Here is a 20,754-nt window from a genome sequence, read left to right as displayed (position 1 = left end):
AGAAGATCCCCTTGCCTCTGCCTCTGAGTGCTGGGATTAAATGGGGCATCAACATACCTGACTTTGCTGATCTGTTCTAGACCCAAGACCTTGAGCACACCCGACAAGTGCTTTACCAGGGAGCTACATCCCAAACCACACACCTAGCATCTCCACAGGCTGTTATAACTCTGGCTTGATAGGTAGGGACCATGAGGGGCTGCAAATTCCTTAACCACTAGAAGCTTTCTGTTCCCCTGGCTGTCTGTGTAGTCAGAGGACATCCCATGGTATTTATTTTAGGGCCATGGGAATCTCATGTAATTTGTGTTTTTAAGGTAATCTAGCTTGCCTTTCCTTCCTTCCCTCCCTCTTTTAATTCTTTCCCTCCTTGCATTGAGCCCAGAGCTTTAGATCTGCTGGCAGGTGTCCTTCCCTTATGCTACACCCTAGCCTAGCAGTGCTGGGATTGAAGCTTGGTTGCTAGAACGCTTGCCCAGCATGCACGATGCCCCAGGTTTGATCCTAGCACCACATAAAACCAAACTTGGTGCGTATCTGTAATCTCAGCATAGGGAGGTGCAGGCAGGCTGTTAAGACAGGTCCTTATATAGACCAAGCTAGCCTCAGACCCCTCCTGTTTCTGCCTCTCAAGTGCTGGGATTGAGGTGTGAGCCACCATGCTTGGCTTTTTCGGGGGCCTCGGGGCAGCTCTAGATATGTAGTCTGGCTGTCTTGGAATTTGTTATGTAGGCAAAGTTAGCTCAAACTAGCAATCCTCCTACCTCTACCTCTCAAGTGCTAGTTCTAGAGACAAGAGCCGCTATCCCTGTTGCCACTTAAGAGTAAGAAAAAGGGCGTGGGGAGACCTCCACAGCCACGTTTACACCACTTGATGCACAAGCGATGATTGTGAGAACTGGGCTTTGGCCAAGGAAGAAGACTCTTGGTGTCAGCCTGGAGCCTCCTCTGCACACACACAGGTACACATGACTCCCCATGCACACAGGCAAACACACATAACCACACAAACACATATGTCCATGGGGGAAAAGAACAGGACAGAAAAAGATAATTGTTAAGTAAGTCTTGCAAAAATGTAACACTTGAGCTAAAACAGAAGTCTAACATCTAGATTTCTTTTACATAAAAAAGTGTGTGTATGTGCATGTGTGGGCATGTACTCAGTATGTCGTAGTACGTGTGTGAGGTCAGAGGACAGCTTGTAAGACTCGGTTTTCTTACCAGGCAGTGGTGGCGCATGCCTTTAATCCTAGCACTCCGGAGGCAGAGGCAGGCAGATGTACAACAGCTAGTCCTAGTACAACAGCTAGTTCCAGGGCAGGCAACAAAGTGACAGAGAAACCCTGTCTTGAAAAACCAAAACAAACCAAAACAAACAAACAAACAAAGCTGTTTTCCCTCCTCACAACAAAGTTGGTTTCAAGGATTAAACTCAGGTCACCAGGCTGAACACCAGACACCTTCATGCCCTAGCCCCTCCCAGCCCTGTGCGCGCCACTGTAAAGGCTGCGACTGTAAAGACGGGGCTGCAGTGCACAGTTTATAGCTTGCGTTTCCACGCTGCGGCAAGGCTCTGGAGCCGGTCTGCCTGGCTTTGATTGAATCTGGTTTGACCACCAGTTTGTCCTGTGATTCCGGACAAGCTTTTTAAGTTCTGTTCCTCTGTCACTCATTAAAATGTGAATAATGATAGTGTCCACATCAGAGAGTTGTCTAGGATTAGTTAATAGGCTAAAAGTGCTTAAAATCATGAGAGACACATAGTAAAGGTCAGTGAATGTTGGCGTCGTCATTCCTCAGTACAAATAAAACATGATATTCTGTGTTTGCTCTCTGAGACCCTTCCCTCTCCCAAACAAACAAATCCCAAGCCATTATCAGGGCAAAAAAACAATAAAACAAATGTCAGTGACGTTTTCTAACATTTAAAATTACTATTGTGTGCATAAATGACATATGTATTAAAATTTTATGTAATTCTATGTGTGGGGTCTTTTTTCCTGTACACTGTGTACATGTACTGCCAGTGAATGGCAGAAGAGAGTTGGCATTAAGGTGTTTTTTAGCACTCTGTGGGTTCTGGGAATAGAGCTAGGGTCCTCTATAAGAGCAACAAGTGCTCTTAACTGCTGAGCCATCTCAACAGCACCCAGACACACCAGGAAATTTTAAATGTGTTTTAATTATATGATCCCCTGCAGCTGGAGTTAAAGGCAGCTGTGAGCTGTCTGCTGTTGGTCCCGAGAGTTGAACTCCGGCCCTCTTTAAGAGCAGAATGAGCCATCTCTCCAGTCCCAGATAGTCTACTTAATTTATGTATTTGTTTGGTTATTGTTATTATTATTCTTGAGATAGGGTGTCACTGTGTAGCTCTGGCTAGCCTGAAACTCACTATGTAGATTAAATGGGTCTTAACCTCTCAGAGGTGTGACTGCTGAGTGCATGGATTATTAATATTTTATTTTAATTAAAGACTGTATCTCGTGGTCCAGACTGGCCTCATACTCTGTGTGGCTGAGAATGACCCTGAGCTTCTCATCGTCTTGTGCCCGCTACCTGAGTGGTAAGATTAGTTGTTTCCCACCACACCTGGTTTTATGTGTTGTTGAGGCTCAAACTTGGGGCTGGCTGCATGCTAATCAAGCCCTCTGCCAACTGAGCTATGTCTCTAGCCCTAAATACTTGACGTTTTTTAAAGCCGTGTCTGACTGTATACCCAGGGCTTCCGTGAAATTCATCAGTCCTCTGCCTCAGCTTCTTAAATGTTGGATTGTAAGTGTGAGCCTCCACTCTAGCTAGTAAACTTGAAAGTTTTGGGCTGTGACACGCCTCGGAGTATAAAGGCACCTATCCCCTAAGCTGGCCACCTGAGTCCAGTCCAGGACCCACATGGTGGAAGGAGAGAACCAACCTCCACACGTTAGCCTCTGTCCTCCACATTCAAGCTATGGTGTGCATGTGCCTACAAACATATATACACACACAAACTTAAAAATAAGATGAAAATACTGATTAAGTCTTGCAACTCTTGGACGGGTAGAGTCAGTAACGTGTCCACCAGACAAGCATGAGGACATGAGTTCTGATCTCTGGCAACCGTGTCAAAGCCAGATATAATGACTGAACTTTGCCCCTTACCCTAGAGTCTGCTGGCCAGACTAGCCCGTCTAGGTTCATTGAGAGAACTCTCAAACCTTAAGGGTTGAAAAGATGGTTCAGTGTTTCTCAGCACCCACACGGTGGTTCATAATGTCTGTAAGGCAGCTCCAGGAGACCCAACACCTTCTGGCCCCCGAGTACTGCATGCATGTGGTACATAGATAGACGTGCAGGTGAGACCTAGTACACATGGGCAAGAATAACTGATTAAAAACATAAGGAGGACCTCTCCTCCATCATATACATACACATACATATATGTATCCAGATGAGGATACATGTACACTGTATCCTCACACACTTCATAGTGCTTGCACAGGGCTCTGCTGTTCTTCTCTTTATTGTTCCAATTTTAGTATATGTGCTGTCAAAGTAAGCATAAAAAGTTTTCTAACTTTTTAGATTTTCTAACTTGATAGATTTCTTTTTAAAACAATTTCATAGGTGCATATAATATGTTTTGATTCCTCCACCACCTTTCCTCCCTACTACATGGGCTATTTTTTTTATTTTAAATTTATTTTTAACTGGGCATAATAGTGTATACCTGTAATTCTAAGCAGAGGCATGTGGATCTCTGTGATTTCTAGCTTAGCCTGGTCTATTTAGTGAGTTCCAAACAAAACAAAAACATTATTTTGTTTGTAAGGTGTTTTGCCTGAGTTTAGGTTTGTGTACCACATGTGAGCGTGGTACCCATGGAGGACAGAAGATGGTGCCTGATCCCATGGAACCTGTACCTGCTTCAGGAAAAAGATTTGTTTCTGTGCTAAAAGCAGAGCTTTAACTGCAGTAGTTTGTTTCAGGAAGAAATTTGGCAGCTATGCAAACTTCCAGTCATGAGGGGAATGCAACTCTTTCATAGTCAAGGTTTAAGACCTAGGAGTGTCGCTCAGTTGTACAGAACCCCTAGCCCTGTATAAAGTAAGCCTCAGGCACATGCTCAGCATTCTAAACAGGGAGGGGATGCAGGTTAAATTTGCTGGTTTGCTTTTGTACCCTCTTACAAGTTAAAAACAGAGAGCTAGCTGGTCCTGGTGGCACATGTCAGTACCCCAGAACTCGGGAGGCAGAAGAAAGAGGATCAGAAATTCAAGGTAGTCCACCACAGAGCCAGTTCCTGTGTATTCCATGAGACTGTCTTAAAAGCATAGCAAAAGGCCAGGTGGTGGCGCACACCTTTAATCCCAGCACTCAGTGAGTGAGACAGATAGATCTCTGTGAGTTCGAGGCCAGCCTGGTCTACAGAGCGAGTTCCAGGACAGGCTCCAAAGCTACAGAGAAACCCTGCCTCAAAAACAAAAACAAACAAACAAAAAACAGCAAAGGGGCTGGAGAGATTGTTAAGAGCACTGGTGGTTCTTCCAGAAGACCTGGGTTCAATTCCCAGCGCCCACATGGTGGCTCACACCTGTCTCTAACTTCAGGATCCAGTACCCTCACATAGGAATACAGGCAAAACACCAGAGCACGTTAAAAAAAAAAAAAGCAAACACACATAAACACAGATACAAAGCACTCGGCGATAGTGCTGGCTGTGTACAGACCTTTAGTCCCCCAGCACTTGGGAGCCAGAGGCAGGCAGATCTCTGAGTTTGAGGTCTACAGAGCTGGTTCCAGGACATCCAAGGCTGCATAGAGAAACCCTGTCTCAAGAAACAAAGCAAAACACAAAATTCAGAAAATTGATCGTATCAGTTCTCCCCCCCCCCCCCATCTGAGCTAGGGACTCACTATATAGGCCCTGGTTCTCTTGAATCTCACTGTGTAGACCAGTGAGGCTGGCCTCGAACTCCAAGATCCCTCTGTGTCTTGCTCCTGAGTGGTGGGATCAAAGGGTGTGCATCACCATGGTCAACTCATATCAGTTTCTTGCATAGAATACTTTAGGCATATGCACACTCAAAAGTCTCTTTGTACAGTTATTCATCACCACGGAAAAGTAGCAACCCAGTGCTAGAGACCCTTAGCAGCCTTGAGCTACAGGGCAGATATAGTCATAGGCGTCATCCAGACTGGCATTTCTGCTCTTGGTCTGATTCCCTGAGTTCAGATAGTGCTTCCCTGTGTTTTACTGCAAATAGCATAGAGAGAAAAGGTTAGACAAACCCAAAATGAGCAGTATTCTTATTTAACTAGCCAGTTTTTTGTTGCTTGTTTTTGTTTTGGTGTTTCAAGACAGGGTTTCTCTGAGTAACCCTGGCTGCTCTTGAATGATCTCTGTAAACCAGTTGTGTATCCACTGGTGAGCCCAGCAATCTCTCATGAAAGTCCAATCTGAAGGTTACACAGACAGCCATACTTAAACTCTGTGGGACACTAAAGCTAAAACTAGTTAATAGGGGGGAGAGAGAGGTATCTAGGGAGGAGGGTGTTATTCGGAGGAGGAGGAGAATGAGAAAGGACCAGAACATTTAGTGTATGAAGTTGTCAAAAAACAAAGTTTACATTAAAAGGTGTTAGGTCTAAATATTATTCTCAGAGTTTTTCCTCTAGAGGTATCTATTTTTATTGTTTGTGTTTGCATGTTTTGCCTGCATGTATTCTGTGCACCATGTATAAAGCCCCATGCTCAGCTACAATACATCCACTTACATGTTTTTATAGAGAAACGTACAAATGCGATAAAATATTAACAATTTGAGAATTGGCTGGAGCGATGGCTCAATAGTTAATGGCTGATCTTCAGAGGACCTGGATTTGTTTCCCAGCTCCTGCAGGGTGACTCAAGGTCATCTGTAACTCCAGTTCCAGAGGACCCACCACCCTCTTCTGGCCTTCATGGGCACCAGACATGCATGTGGAGTGCATACATAATACAGGCATGTGGAGTGCATACATAATACAGGCATGTGGAGGGCATACATAATACAGGCATGTGGAGGGCATACATAATACAGGCATGTGGAGGGCATACATAATACAGGCATATGGTGTGCGTACATACTACATGCTGTGGATCTGGTCACCTGTGCATCAGAATCTGTTCACATCTGGCAAAGAGAGAGAGGAGAGAGGGAGAGAGCGAGAGCAAGCACAACCCCCTCCACCTCTGTCCTCCCCTCCCCCATTCTTAAGTATCAGAAAAAAACATGCCATGTCAGGTCACCTCCAAATGTCTTTAGCTAAAGGGATCAAGCTCCTACACTTTCCCTTTCTAATTAAGAATGTTCTAATCCTCACATAAACTGTATACAATAAGAACTATCAAGTATTGTCAATAAGAAAGAAAAGGTAATAACATAAAACTGAAATTACAGCCAACAAGAACAACATGAAGCAAGAAGTACACTCTAAATGTCCAGACTGTAGGTGACAGTCCAATAGCTGTTCGCTTCTGAAGAGTCCAAGTTTTGTACTTAAAATGTCCTTAGCTGAGATATGAGAGGATTGTAACTGTGACTGTCTAGTTAATTAGACAGAAAAGGGGAGGTGATGTGGGATGCCCCCCCTGTATCCTGTGAATGCATCTTATTACCATTGGTTAATAAACTGCTTTGGTCTATGGCAGGGCAGAGTATAGCTAGGTAGGGGCTGGAGAGATGGCTCAGAGGTTAAGAACACTGCCTGCTCTTCCAAAGATCCTGAGTTCACAACCATCTGTAATGAGGTCTGGTGCCCTCTTCTGGTCTGCAGGCATACACACAGAATATTGTATACATAACAAATAAATATTTTTTAAAAAAGAATATTGCTAGGTGGGAAATACATACAGAGATACAGGGAGAAGGAAGGCAAGTCAAGGAGACACCAGTAGCTGCTAGAAGAGTAAGATACCAGAACATTACTGGTAAGCTTGGGACACATGACGATATACAGATTATTAGAAATGGACTAATTTGTGTGTAGAGCTAGCCAGTAAGAAGTGTGAGCTATTGGCCAAAAAAAAAAGTATAATTAATATTAAGCCTCTAAATGACTATTTTAAAAGTGGCTGCAGGATCCAGTGGGCGGGAAAAAGCTGGCCTAGCGGACTGGGCAGGACAGAAATACTCCAGCTACACACCAAAACACATAAAAATAAATTTTAAAAATATTTTGAGAAGCCAGGCAGTAGTAGTGGCGCACACGCCTTTAATCCCAGCACTCAGGAGGCAGAGGCAGGTGAATCACTGCATTCAAGGCCAGCCGGGTCTACAAGAGCGAGTTCCAGGACAGCCAGGACTGTTACACAGAGAAACCCAGTCTTTGGGGAAAAAATTGAGAATCAGGATGAAGTCAGTATAAGTCAGAATCATCAAAGTAAAAAGTTAAAAACATAACAATTTATAAATGTTCATCATGGCAATCCCGGAACTAGCTCTTGTAGACCAGGCTGGCCTCGAACTCCCAGAGATCCGCCTGCCTCTGCCTCCCGAGTGCTGGGATTAAAGGCGTGCACCACCACAGCCCGGCTCTCTGGGTTAATTCTAACTGTAACAGTGTGCCAGGACACACTCCTGTTGGGACTAAAGGTGTGCCTCACCACCACCCAGCATGCTTTTGGTTTCTAAGTTAAACTGACAGAGAAGCCCAGACTGACTTCATCTCTTCAGTATTTGGACTACACAACACTAAATTGCTTTTGATTTCTGGCTGTTTTGTTATTTTGATCAGTGCTGAGATCAAGCCCAGGATTTATTGCACGCTGGGCAAGCACTCTGTCCCCGAGCTGTGTCCCGTGCAGACGGCTTTGTGGTTTGCTTCTTGCTCTTTTATCTGTGTCAGAGGCCTGTGTCATGCGCCTCAATGCTGACTTCACTTCCTAAAGCAGTGGTCGTCCACCAGGGCTAGTTCTTCTCTCTCGGGGTCCAGAAAGGTGCTTGTTTGTCACACTTGGGGAATGCTGCAGACTTCTAGCGGCAGAGGTCAGAAGTCCTTAACATTCTACAGCGTGCTAGGCAGCCACCCACAGGCCTTTAATCCCAGATCTTGAGAAGCAGAGGCCGAGGCTGGTGGATCTCCCTGGAGTTCAAGGTCTGCTAGTCTACAGGGTGAGTTCCAGGACAGCCATGGTGGTTACATGGAGAAACCCTGTCTTAAGAAACTCAAAAAAAAAAAAAAAAAAAAAAAAAAACAAACTTCCTAGCTCCAAATTACTGTGTTGCCTAGGCTGAGAAAATTGTTTAAAAGTTATCTAGAAAGTCAGTTTTGAGTCAACTAAGTAACTTACTTCCTTCCTTCCTTCCTTCCTTCCTTCCTTCCTTCCTTCCTTCCTTTTTGTTTTGTTTTTCGAAACAAGGTTTCTCTGTGTATCTTTGGCGGTCCTGGCCTCGAACTCACTGCTATCTACCTGCCTCTGCCTCCCGAGTGCTGGGATTAAAGGCTTTGGGTCAATTTTTTTTTGTTTTGTTTTGTTTTTTGTTTTGTTTTTCAAGACAGTGTTTCTCTATGGTTTTGGAGCCTGTCCTGGAACTAGCTCTTGTAGACCAGGCTAGTCTCGAACTCACAGAGATCCGCCTGCCTCTGCCTCCCGAGTGCTGGGATTAAAGGCATGTGCCACCACCGCCGGCTTTTGGGTCAATTTATTTATTTATTTATTTTTTGAAGATTTATTTATTATGTATACAACTTTCTGCCTCCATTCATACTCACGCGCCAGAGGAGGGCGCCAGATCTCTTTACAGATGGTTGTGAGCCACCATGTGGTTGCTGGGAATTGAACTCAGGACCTCTGGAAGAGCAGACAGTGCTCTTACCCACTGAGCCATCTCTCCAGCCCCTTTTGGGTCAATTTTTGAAGGCATTCATGTTCCTTAAACCTTGTGTTGACTCCATTAGTGACTTTAGAGGAGCTAGGATTTGCCATGCTTCTTGATGTGTAGGTGATACTCAGCAAATGTTTTCTCTGTGTGTGTGTGTCTGTGTGTGTGTGCGCAGGCGCATGTGTCTGTGTGTGTGCATGTGTCTGTGTGTGAGTGTACACTATAGGTTAGGAAGGTGGTTTTGTTCTTTTTTTTTAGATGGGGTCTCTCTGGGTAGACTAGAACTCACTGTAGCTCAGGCTGGCCTAGAACTTATGGCAAGCCTCCTCCCTCTGCCTGTCCAATGCTAGAAATAAAGGGATGTGTCCCTACACTAGCTAGAAAGATTCTCCTTTCTGTAGTGTCCGGGATTGCATGCACACATTCTAGACAAGCAGTCTACCGCTGCAGTACACCACCAATCTGCCACTGGGAAGATTTTTTTTTTTTTGCTAAACTGTTATTTTTCATTTTTCTATTATGCTGAGATTGAACAGCGATGGATGTGCCTGCCAAACACTCCCAGTGAGTGAAGCATGAGCCCTGACCAGCTGTGTGCATGCGTGTGAGCATGCGTGTAGAGACCAGTGTTCCAGTTGTTCCCTTCCTTATCTTCTGAGACAGGACTGGTCACTGAACTCAGAGCTCACCGATTTGGCTAGCCCTGGGGCTCCCATCTCCGCCTCCCCAGCATGGTCCTCACTTAGAGCACTTTTCCTGAGCCATCTCCCTAGCCTGCTCTGGTTCTGAGATAGAGTCTCACTGTGTGGTTTGTAGCTTGGAACCATGTGGAGCAGGCCGGCCTCCCAACTTGCCATGAGGGCTGGGGTGACTGGTGTGTAGTACTGTGCCTTGTGACACACAGTTCTTAATTCATTCTCCCTTACAGGCTTCCTATTGATGCTAAGGTGTTGCTTTGCTTCTATATAAACTTTTTTAAAATTCAGGAGGCTGGAAATTACCAAAACATAACTGTCTAGTCACTTTCTGTTGCCGTGACGAAACACCGTGACCAAGGACAACTTAAGGCAGGGGTTGTCTTGCATTAAGGTTCTAGAGGACTAGAGTCTGTGTGGGGGGGGGAGGCCTTGGCGCCGGCAGGAATAGGAGCAGGTAGCTGACTGTTGCATCTTCTCTCCTCACACAGAGAAAGAGGGGGGTGGAAAGAGAGACAGACAGACAAGGGGAGATACAGAGAGAGGGAATGAGAGAACGGGAAATGAGGTGGTGGCACCACCAACTGGTGACCAAGTGTTAAAGCCTGTGGGGCACATTCCTCATTCAAACCACCACAGACCTCATGTATGTACTATGGCATGTATGTATGTATGTGAGTCCATCCTGAGAATTGACTCAGCTCTTCAAGACAATCACAGGCTGAGGGATCAGCATAACATCATGTGTTCAACTCAAGTCTGACCGGTCAGTCGGGTAGACAGAGAGGCCGGGGACAGTGTTCAGCCTGACTTCTTTGGGTTTGACCTTTGTGAGCTCCAAGGCAGCAGAGCAGCTCTGCTCCTCTTTGTCCCCGACACAAGCACTCATTCAAGTTCTCACCATCACCTACAGTTTTTTGTCTCCAGTCGCTCCCCTGTTGGCACAATGACGTTTTTTTTGTTGTTGTTGGTTTTGGTTTTTTGAGAAAAGATCTCATTATGTAGCCCTGGCTGCCCTGCAACTGACTTTTAGTCAAGGCCGGCCTTGCACTCAGAGATCCGCCTGCCTCTGCCTCCCCTGTGTTGGGACTAAAGGTGTGCGCCACTGTACCCAGCGATAGTTTTTGATGTTGAGGATTGAACCCGGGGACTCGTGCACAGTAGGCAAGCGCTCTAGCACAAAAGAGAAATGTCATCAGCTCCTTGTTAAACCTTTCAGTGACAGCTCAGCCTTTGTGCCGGAGTCTGTTTCCATGTGGAATTCTTGGTGGCCTGGCCTTTGCTGGCTTGTTTAGACTCTGTCTTGATAGCTCTTTGTACCCCTCAAGCCTGCCTTCCACCTAGCTAGCTCTTACTGCCCTAAGGACACATTTCTGGAAAATGTCTCAGAAGCTCCCTTCTTCCAGCCTGGGCTGGGAGTCCTGTCTGTCTCAGCCTCCAGGGACACCTGCATAGCATCGTGATGTGTGTGCGCTAATGTGATGTCTGCTCTCCCCGGATTAGTCCTCGCATCCCTCAGGTACCAGATTCTCAATGAATGTCCATGGAGTGAATGATGGGATTTGGCAGTGAGCAGGTGTTTTGACCACATTGATGCGGCTTTTTCTGAAGTGACCTCTTTTTCTTGTTACTGCTTCCAGGACCTGGGTTTCAGTGATGAGACATGGGGTATGACGTAACGCGTTTCCAGGGGGACGTTGACGAGGACCTTATCTGCCCTATTTGCAGCGGAGTCTTGGAGGAGCCAGTACAGGTGAGTGGGTATAAGGGCAGGTTTGCGGGGTCAGCCTATGGCAGTAAAACTACCAAAGAACATACTCTTGAGGAATGGACTCCTGGGGGTCCCTGTGTTCTTCTCCCATTCCTGCCCCCAGCAGAGCTTTGGTACAGAGGAGAATTTGTGGTTACAAGGAAAGTAATGACATCCTGGAGTGTATCTAGACCTGGGTTCATTGAGATATTTGTGGTGTACAATAGTCAGCTGTGGGGGGCTGGAGAGATGGCTCAGTGGTTAAGAGGATTGCCTGCTCTTCCAAAGGTCCTGAGTTCAATTCCCAGCAACCACATGGTGGCTCACAACCNTCCCCTGAGCACACCTTCATAGGTATTTTAGTTGACTTTGCCTGGATTCATCTGGAAGCTTATTTCTCCGTTATTTTTATTCAAAGGGACCAGATCACAAGCTGTGAAGCAGCAGGGTTAACCCATCTTGCCCATGTAGTCTCAGTATATGAAGTTCATTTCTCATTTCCTAATATAACTGGCCAATGGGATGCTTGTCTTCCTCCTCTTGAATGTGACACATGTAAGGAGAAAGATACCCTTGTTCATAGGCCCCAGGGTGCTAAATGGCAAGAGCAATGTCCTGGAACTAGCTCTGTAGACCAGGCTGGTCTCGAACTCACAGAGATCCACCTGCCTCTGCCTCCCGAGTGCTGGGATTAAAGGCGTGCGCCACCACTGCCCGGCGGTAGTTGCTTTTTTTGTAAGAACTCTAAGGTCTGTGTTCTGTCCATGACTGACCTAGGCTTGTTTGATCAGTTTGTGCTGCACTCGGACAGCGAATGCTTTGTGTGCTCAGCTGTTTCCCTGGAACCTCTTTTGCCTGCCTCGAGTCTAGCATCTAACAGATGGGGACCCCTTTTTCTTCCTGGGAGCTACTACTGGGAGGTTTGGTGGAGCCATGCTCTTTGATGTGAAAGCTGCCAGGCCAATAGGTCATTTTCTCTACCAGCCCGACCAGGCTCTGAGTCATTTGTCTTCCCCTGGGATAGGTTGAGAAGCTTGGAATTGCCAGGCAAACTGAATGTGAATCTCACTGACACAGACTTGCATGGGACATCATCCTCCATGAGCCTTGTTGCCCTCGTTTTGCAAATACCAATTATTCCTTTGCTACTTGGCCAATTAAGATGATACAATTCTCCAAACCAGGACACCAATTACGATCATCTCATTGCTGCTTTTAGACTCTTCACAGGGCTGGCTTCCCTCCAGACTGAGCTGATTCTTCCTCTCCAGTTTTCAACCGCCAGAAGGAGCAGAGTCAGGTCCACCACAGTGGCTGTCGGTCCTGTAACCAGAGCCCTTTTCTGTGTCTTTGGAGCCTATTGCTGTTAAAGGCACTTTAGATGGATGTGAGCAACTGTCTGGTGGTGTCAAGAGGTCACAGGGGTCCTGCTCCCTCCGGTCTTGGCAGGGCATTGTTTGCTCTCTGGCACCGTCATTTAAGGAGAGTCACCTGCAGAGATGAATGGTTGTCAGTGAGCCCAAAGTCAGGAGCCGCCCCCGTCTCCAGTGTTCCCCTCCTTGGGGAGTAGGCAGGTGGCCCTCGTGGTAGTTGGTTTGTTTCTAAGGACCCGTGTGGGCTTGTCTTACCATGGAACTATTTACTTATTTATGAATGGGTAATACATTGAAATGATTTTGAAATCAAGCTGCAGCTGGAGAGATGTCTCAGTGGTGTCGAGGACTCGCTGATGTCCCAAGGAACCCAGACTAATTCCCAGCACCACGTCTGGTGGCTTTCTAGTGCTTTAACTCCAGCTTTAAGGGGTTCCAAAGTCTCTGGCTTCCTCGGGCACCCACACTCACGTACATGTCCCCCGCAGACACTCACAGCTACATATGATTGAAAATAATAAAAGTAAAATTGTTAAAGGTCAAGGGAAAACTAATTTTTCTTTCATGATGGTTCTCAGTTAGGAATGGGGCGCCAGCTGGCTTGGGCCCAGGCCCTGTGCATGCTGCCTCAGTCTTGTCTAGCAGGTCTTGATTCCTTGCTGCCTTCCGTCCCCTTTGGCTCTTAAAATCTTCCCACCTCCTCTTCAGGATCCCCTGAGCCCTGTGTTGAGGGCTTTGATGAAGATTCCCATTTAAGACTGAGTGTTCCAAGGTCCCTCACTTCCTGTTGGAGGGGCTCAGAAGAGATTATGTGAAAAACTTTTTCCAATTACAAAAAAAAAAGTATCTTCTAATGTAATTTAATTACATTTTTAAAAATCACATTTAGAGTGTGACTGTGCTTGTGTGTCCTTGAACACACCGGTCAGAGGACAACTTATGAAACTCAATTCTCTTTTTCTTTTATTATTATTATTTTTTTAATATTTCTTTATTATGTATACAAAATTCTGTCTGTGTGTATGTCTGCAGGCCAGAAGAGGGCACCAACCTCATTACAGATGGTTGTGAGCCACCATGTGGTTGCTGGGAATTGAACTCAGAACCTTTGGAAGAGCAGGCAGTGCTCTTAACCAAGGAGCTATCTCTCCAGCCCCCTCAATTCTCTTTTTCGACAGGAGTCCTAGGTGCTGAACATGAGATGCGGCAAGCACCCTCATCCTCCGAGCTGTCTCACCAATCCTCTAGTTAGTGCCTTACAGATGACAGCAAGTGTTTAAGGGAAGCCAGGAATTTAACTCTCTTGTTTTCTTTTCTGTGGTGCTAGAGATGGCAGCCGGGCTCTGTTCCTGCCAGGCAGGTTCTCTGCACCGAGCTGTATCCCCAGCCCGGTTTGCCCTTTCAAATGATCGTTCTGACTGATAGAAGCAGCCTGGATAAGAAGAGGCAAGAGGAACCAGTTGGGAGGCATGCTTAATAATTTAGGTCAGAGATGGTGTGATAGGAACTTGGAATGGGTTCGTAGCAATAGAGAAAAGCAGACAGATCTCAGGTTGTTTTCTTAGAGGCTTGAAGATGAACCAAGTGTGCTGGCACCTGCCTTCCCTACATAGCTGCTTCACGGATAGGATAGCCCACATTTTACAAATTATTCTGTGTGTGTAGTGAGTGGGCATGAGTGTGCCATGACATGTGGTGGTCAAAGGACAGTTTGCTTCCATCAGGCTGGGTCTCAAACACCTTTACCTGCTGAGCCGTCTCCCCAGCCCTGTCTCTGAATCTCTAAAAAGTGAAACCTGGGCCTGTGAGATGGGTGAAGCACATTCCACACAAGCCTGATGGCGAGCTCAGTCTCCGGGAGCCACAGTGGAGGGGCCAGCAGCTCCACAGCTCATCTGCACTTGCACGTACAAGAAGTCAAAAACTAACCTGACTTAAGTACTGTCGCCCATTGCTGAGTGCCAGCAAGTGTTGTCTCAGGGACCAGGGCACCAAGGGACCAACCTTCTCAAAGAAATGAGTGTGTAGTGTGGGAGGTAGTTAGGAGGAGGGGTTGCTTTGGTTTTTGAAACAGGTTATGTAATCCAACTAGCCAGGACCTTGAGATCCTTTGGTTATGAGCCCGGTGTAGCAGCTGTGAGTGGGGAAGGTAGGACAAGCCTAAGGACAATGAGGCTACATAGCCAAGTCTCTTACCTCTCAAGAAAGTTTTCCTGACTCTGGCCACTTGCTTTGTTGTTGGGTCTTTTGTTTTCCTTTCATGTCTTAAAAATATTTTTTATTTTTATTTACATGTGTGTGTGTGAGAGAGAGGGAGGGAGGGAGGGAGGGAGGGAGGGAGGGAGGGAAAAGAGAATTCCACATGTATTTAGAAAAGAAACTGTCAGAACCCCTGAAACCAAAGTTAGAGGCTGTTGTGAGCTCCATGTGGGTGCTCGGAACTGAACCTGGGTCCTCTGGAAGAGCAGCCTGTGCTGTTAACTGCTGAGCCATCTCTCCAGCCCATTTGTTTAGGGATTCCAGAGGACAGTTGCTTGTTTGTTGAGACAAAGTCTCACTCTGTAGACCAGGCTGACATGGAACTCAGAGATCTGCCTGCCTCTGCCTCCAGAGAGCTGGAATTAGAGATGGGCGCCCACAGCTGGATTGTTTTCTTGCGTGTTTGTTCAGTGTGTCTGTCCATGTTCGTGAATACACACGCAGTCCCTGGAGCTCAGCAGCAGCTGGCAGGGCTTTAGCCTGCTGAGTCATCCACCAGCTCCATTTGGTTTCTGGGCTAACAAGGTTTTGCCATCTAGGGCAGGCACTCACAAGACTTCTGCCTGAGCCCATGCACGGCCACAAGCAACTCTTGTTCCCTCCCTCCCTCCCTCCCTCCCTCCCTCCCTCCCTCCCTCTCTCTCTCTCTCTCTCTCTCTCTCTCTCTCTTTCTCTCTGGTTTTTTAAGATAGATTTCTGGAACTCACAGAAATCCTCCTGCCTCTACCTCCTCTGGGATTAAAGCTCTTGTACTGTCTTATTTCTGCTGTGGTTAGTGAGGTTTTGCCCCCTCTAAACTGCATCTGAACCCTCTTCAAGCCTGGGATCTGCTGTGACCGACCTGGCCTTCCTCTAGACGTCTTAGCAATTGTGTGTGCAGTCCTGTCAGCAATTAGTGATTGACCGCCTGTGTCATCACCCCATTGTCCTGGGTGTTATTTATGTCTCTTACTGTTGTGTAACCTTGTTTATCTTGGCTCACAACTCATTTGTACTCTTAAACACAGAAGTAAGTCGGATGCCTGACCCGAAAACGCCCTGCCCCAAATAGATCTATAATTTGCCATGACCCTGTGACCAACCCCTGGACCTCTGGGCCTAGAACCTGCTCCGAGGCTTGACTGGCTTCATGGTTATTGTTAAGTAAAAATAATAAGAAAGGCGGCTCTGCCAGCGCAAGTAATCCAATTAGGTCAAATCAAACCAAATCAAAATGCCCATCGTTTTATTAAGAATGATGCTCTCGGGTGGCTGAGTGCATGGCGGGGAGACAGAAAGGCAGGGAGCCCATGCAAACCCAGAACCACACATTTCTCCTCTGGGAGCCCACTTAAATACCCTGGCATGCTGGGATTTGGAGTCCAGAGCAATGCAACTCCCAGGCCAGGGGGCTGGGATAGATGCCAGGGGCTGGAGGCTACGCTTCCAACTTAACAGTTATCAGATCCAGGCTCTCAGCTCAGAGGCTTGGCTGGCTTCGTGGTTATCAGATCCAGGCTCTCAGCTCCTGATAATTCCCTTGTGTCCCTTTTGCGCCTCCCTGTCCCTTCTAGGCACCTCACTGTGAGCATGCTTTCTGCAACGCCTGCATCACCCAATGGTTCTCTCAGCAGCAGACGTGTCCGGTAGACCGCAGCGTTGTCACGGTCGCCCACCTGCGCCCCGTACCCCGGATCATGCGGAACATGCTGTCAAAGCTGCAGATCGCCTGTGACAACGCTGTGTTTGGCTGCAGTGCTGTTGTCCGGCTTGACAACCTCATGTCCCACCTCAGTGACTGTGAGCACAACCCGAAGCGGCCCGTGACCTGTGAACAGGGCTGTGGGTGAGAGTCCCTCCCTCCGCCCCATTCAGATAGGCCTTCCATTTACGCTCCTGTAGGCTCCCTGCCCGCAGATCTCACTTTCCAGCTATGGCCACTTTGCTCTTGTATTGTTAAAAGAAAGAGGACAGCAGCCCTCTGATAACACTGAAGATGGAGGCACTTTGCTTTCTCTCCAGTCCAATACCCTCTCTCTCTATCAGGCTGCCTGTTCTAGTTTCTAGCCTCTCGTGTTCCCTTCTGCCCTATTTTCTGTCTATATGGGGTGGGAAATATTCGATTAAACACTGGTACCTGGAACAGCAATCTAGGACTGCCCAGAAGAAATATGTGTGCTGGTAGACTCCCACTGAGTAACCTGACAGGACACAGCAGTTTCCCTCCTAATTTAGAACGGCATCCTAAGAATCGGGCAGGCTCTTAAAGGCTCAGAAGATGGGGTGGAGGTGGGGGTGGGGATGTGTTACTCCCAGTTGGTAGAGTGCTTGCTTTCCTATATACAAAGTTGGGGGTGTGGGGAAGATCAGAAGTGTCAAGGTCATCCTTGGCACAAGTTGGAGGCCAGTCTGGCCACACGAGACTTGTCTTAAGGTGTTGGTGGGGTCCTCTGCAACATTAAGTCTCAGTGGGTGGAAGTTGAGTATGTGGGGCCAGGAAAAGTACGCGAAGAGAGGAGGCTGGGAAGATTGTTGGCCGTGTGAAGAAGCCGTTAGCACGCATGTCCTGTTGAATAGCCTGTTCTCTCTTACCCCACTCTGGACTGCAGCCTGGAGATGCCCAAAGATGAGCTGCCAAATCACAATTGCATTAAGCACCTGCGCTCCATGGTGCAGCAGCAGCAGACGCGAATCGCAGAACTGGAGAAGACATCGGCTGAACACAAGCACCAGCTGGCGGAACAGGTGGGGCCCAGCGAGTGAGGGGACGTGCCTAAATAACCTGCCCATCACAGACTCCCCGTGAGACCACAGCAGATACTCTGTAGAGAATCAGCTGGGATGTCCTCACTTCCTATATCCACTCACGTCACTCAGTCACCTGACACCCGCGGAGTGCCTTCTTCACGAAGCCACTCTGCTAAGTCCTGGGGAGACAGCTGGGTTGAGACAGCCCTGCCTGTCCTCTCGTAGAAATTTGTAGTACTGTTCCGCAGATATCCTAAGCACCCTCATTCTCAGATTGCTGTCTGGCCTAACCGTCCCCTCTGGCTGTCCTTCCCCCCACAGAAGCGAGACATCCAGCTGCTGAAGGCTTACATGCGTGCAATCCGCAGCGTCAACCCCAACCTTCAGAACCTGGAGGAGACAATCGAGTACAACGAGATTCTCGAGTGAGTGTCATTCGGGATGGGTGTGCAGTCTCTCACTCCATGGCCTGGCACCAAGGCCCCAAAGGAAGAAGAGCAGAGGAGAGCAATAAGAGAAATCGGGCAGGGCCACTGCTGGGTGGAGGACGGCAGCAAGAGGAGCAAAACCCTCAGCTCCAACTGATCTCTTGTTTATTGGGGTGGGTGGAGGAGGACCCCTACCTGAGGATGCAGTTTGTCAGAGTCAGCTGAGGGGTACTCAGAACCAAATGGATAATTTGCAGCCCAGAGGAGCCGGGCAGTGGTGGCACACGCCTTTAATCCCAGCGCTCAGGGAGGCAGAGGCAGGTAGGTCTTTGTGAGTTCGAGGCCAGCCTAGTCTACAGAGCAAGTTCCAGAACAGGCTCCAAAGCTACAGAGAGAAACCCTGTCTCAAAAACAACAAAAAGAGGAGTGGAGAGGCAGGGCGTGTCCAGGGAAGGCATCTAAAGTGGGGGAAACCCAGCAAGTGAACAGGGGAGCTTGGGGAGGCCTGCACAGTTGATGCCCAGACTGTGAGTGTGAGACTGGAGCACAGTGGCGCTGAGAGGACGCAGCTCTTCATCCGGTACGCTTGGGGGGAGCAGGCACTGCAGCATGCTAGGCACACGCTGGGACCTCAGAGAGTAACAGTCTAGACTCATGGGGCTGAATATGGTGAGTGATGGGACCTGGACAGGACCAACTAGGCAAAGATTTGGGTTTTCTGGACCAGTGCTGCAAAGAAAGTCAATTACCCTACAGAGCGGGTAGTCATTTCTGTTAGGGGAAAAAGCCAGAGCAGAGGAAGGCATGATCTGGAATGAGCATCCCAACCCTCTCCACAGGTGGGTGAACTCCCTCCAGCCTGCTAGAGTGACCCGCTGGGGAGGGATGATCTCCACGCCTGATGCTGTGCTCCAGGCTGTAATCAAGCGCTCGCTGGTGGAAAGTGGCTGCCCAGCTTCTATTGTCAACGAGCTGATTGAAAATGCCCATGAACGGAGCTGGCCCCAGGGTTTGGCCACACTAGAGACGAGACAGATGAACCGGCGCTACTATGAGAACTACGTGGCCAAGCGCATCCCTGGCAAGCAGGCCGTTGTGGTGATGGCCTGCGAGAACCAGCACATGGGCGACGACATGGTGCAGGAGCCGGGGCTCGTCATGATATTTGCGCACGGTGTGGAGGAGATCTGAGAGAGCGTGACTGGCTGCCAGGAGAGGTAGAATTGGAGAGCCCACTGCTCCAGCCGCTGAGCCCTGAGTTCTCCCTGTCCTTATGCCACGGCTTGTAATTGAGCCACACACTCCCTGCTTTTCTGGCACGAAGGACCTTGGGGCACTTCGGTCAGCCTTTCAGAGGGTGAGCCCAAATTCCTGCCTGTTGCCATATTCATTTCCCCAAATGTCTCTAAAGTTTCGGTCTGGGTGGAGAAATCCCCACTTCTGTATTCTCCTGCCTAAGATCCCTGGCTCCCAAACATTTTCAGAAAGCACAAAGACATTTGTTTTCCCTAGAGGATCAGGGCGGAGTGAGGAATCTCTAACTGTCCCTCTCCTCTGAAACCTCTGAAACCAGGGCATCCGAGCAGGCGGGCTCAGCCTTTTAGTAAGCAGCGAGGTCAGGACCTGCTTACCACTGACGGCTCTTGGGGAAGACTGGAGGTCTGTGCCGAGTGCACCCCTGTGCAGCCCCCTGGCCGTGCAGGCTAGGACGCTGAGATGCCCATTGAACTCTCCTTTCCCACCCATTTTCATAATTAGGGAAGGGGGGCAGGGCTGGGGTGGAGGTTAGACGTTGGGGTTCATACACTCAGCAGGAAAGCAGGAAGCTGCTGTCTGGCTCTGCTGACTAGGATAGGCACTGCCTCTCATGGCATGTCCATAGACCCCTCCCCAGCCCTGTGATTGTAGTGAGTTTGATTTCCTTCAACATTGTTTATATTCGCAGTCACAAGTCCCTTCTGTTACCCACTTTTGTTTTCATAGAATGGCCTGATTATGGCTCTCCTGCTCTCCAGCCCGGCCACATTGTTGGCAATTTAATTTATTTACTTTTTTTTTTTTTTTTAAGAAAGGAAAAAAAAAAAGAAAAAAAAATGAAAACTTAAAACCTTTTTTTTGCTGCTCCTATTGTGGGGATTCCGGGTAGGGTGGGTTTGGGTAGGACCTGTTTTATATGTTTCCTTTCCAGCACAGTCTTTGGTCTGATACCTGCTCTAACCCCCCCCCCCCCGTCACCCTATCTGAGACAATACCTGTGTCCCATGAAGAATTTGCTCCTGTCCTCCTGATCTTGTGAAAACCCTAGAATCGGCATGTACATTTTGAAGGCGACTCTCCTCCCGTTTCCTGAGGAAACTTCTGTTTATCTGGGTCCTGACCTTCAAATGGGACACAAATCAGATGTCTCCAAGTGCAGCCTGAATGCACTGCCTGACCCGGGTCCACTCAAGGCTTCCTGGGCCATTGCTGGGTCCCTGTGTGACTGTAGGGTGAGCAAGGAGGAACAGTAGGTTGGAGTGCGAATGGCGGTGTCTGGGCTCCCCTTCACCATACAGTAGCTTCTCTCTGGGAGTTTCATTCCAGGCAGCTGTTGGTCTAGGTAGTTGAGTCATGGCTCCCTTAGGGTTGGGGTGGAGGTCTATATCTTGAGGACCGTAAGGAGAAGGCAGGTGTTCC

General features: G+C 48.0%; 1 protein-coding gene across 3 annotated transcripts in view; it reads left to right on the top strand.

Annotated features, from left to right (window-relative positions):
* Positions 1-20,189, top strand: part of Rnf41 (ring finger protein 41) — a 29,724-nt gene extending 9,535 nt beyond the window's left edge. The window contains exons 3-7 of one of the 3 annotated variants that reach the window (XM_050128215.1): positions 11,182-11,294; positions 16,537-16,748; positions 17,512-17,647; positions 17,972-18,075; positions 18,918-20,189. In XM_050128215.1, the coding sequence (XP_049984172.1) occupies positions 11,205-11,294; positions 16,537-16,748; positions 17,512-17,647; positions 17,972-18,075; positions 18,918-19,269 (894 nt within the window). In that variant the 5' untranslated portion in view covers positions 11,182-11,204 and the 3' untranslated portion in view covers positions 19,270-20,189. Of the gene's footprint in view, positions 1-11,181; positions 11,295-16,476; positions 16,749-17,511; positions 17,648-17,971; positions 18,076-18,917 lie in introns of all 3 variants that reach the window. The other 2 variants (XM_050128214.1, XM_050128213.1) reach the window with 2 other exon arrangements.
* The last annotated feature ends 565 nt before the right edge of the window (positions 20,190-20,754 follow it).

Source organism: Alexandromys fortis, unplaced genomic scaffold (genome assembly GCF_014885135.2).
Source record: "Alexandromys fortis isolate MF-2015 unplaced genomic scaffold, M_Fortis_MF-2015_v1.1 scaffold_263, whole genome shotgun sequence".
Classification (NCBI taxonomy): domain Eukaryota; kingdom Metazoa; phylum Chordata; class Mammalia; order Rodentia; family Cricetidae; genus Alexandromys; species Alexandromys fortis.
The sequence above is the reverse complement of the archived record's forward strand: the minus strand, read 5'-3'. Positions and strand labels throughout refer to the sequence as shown.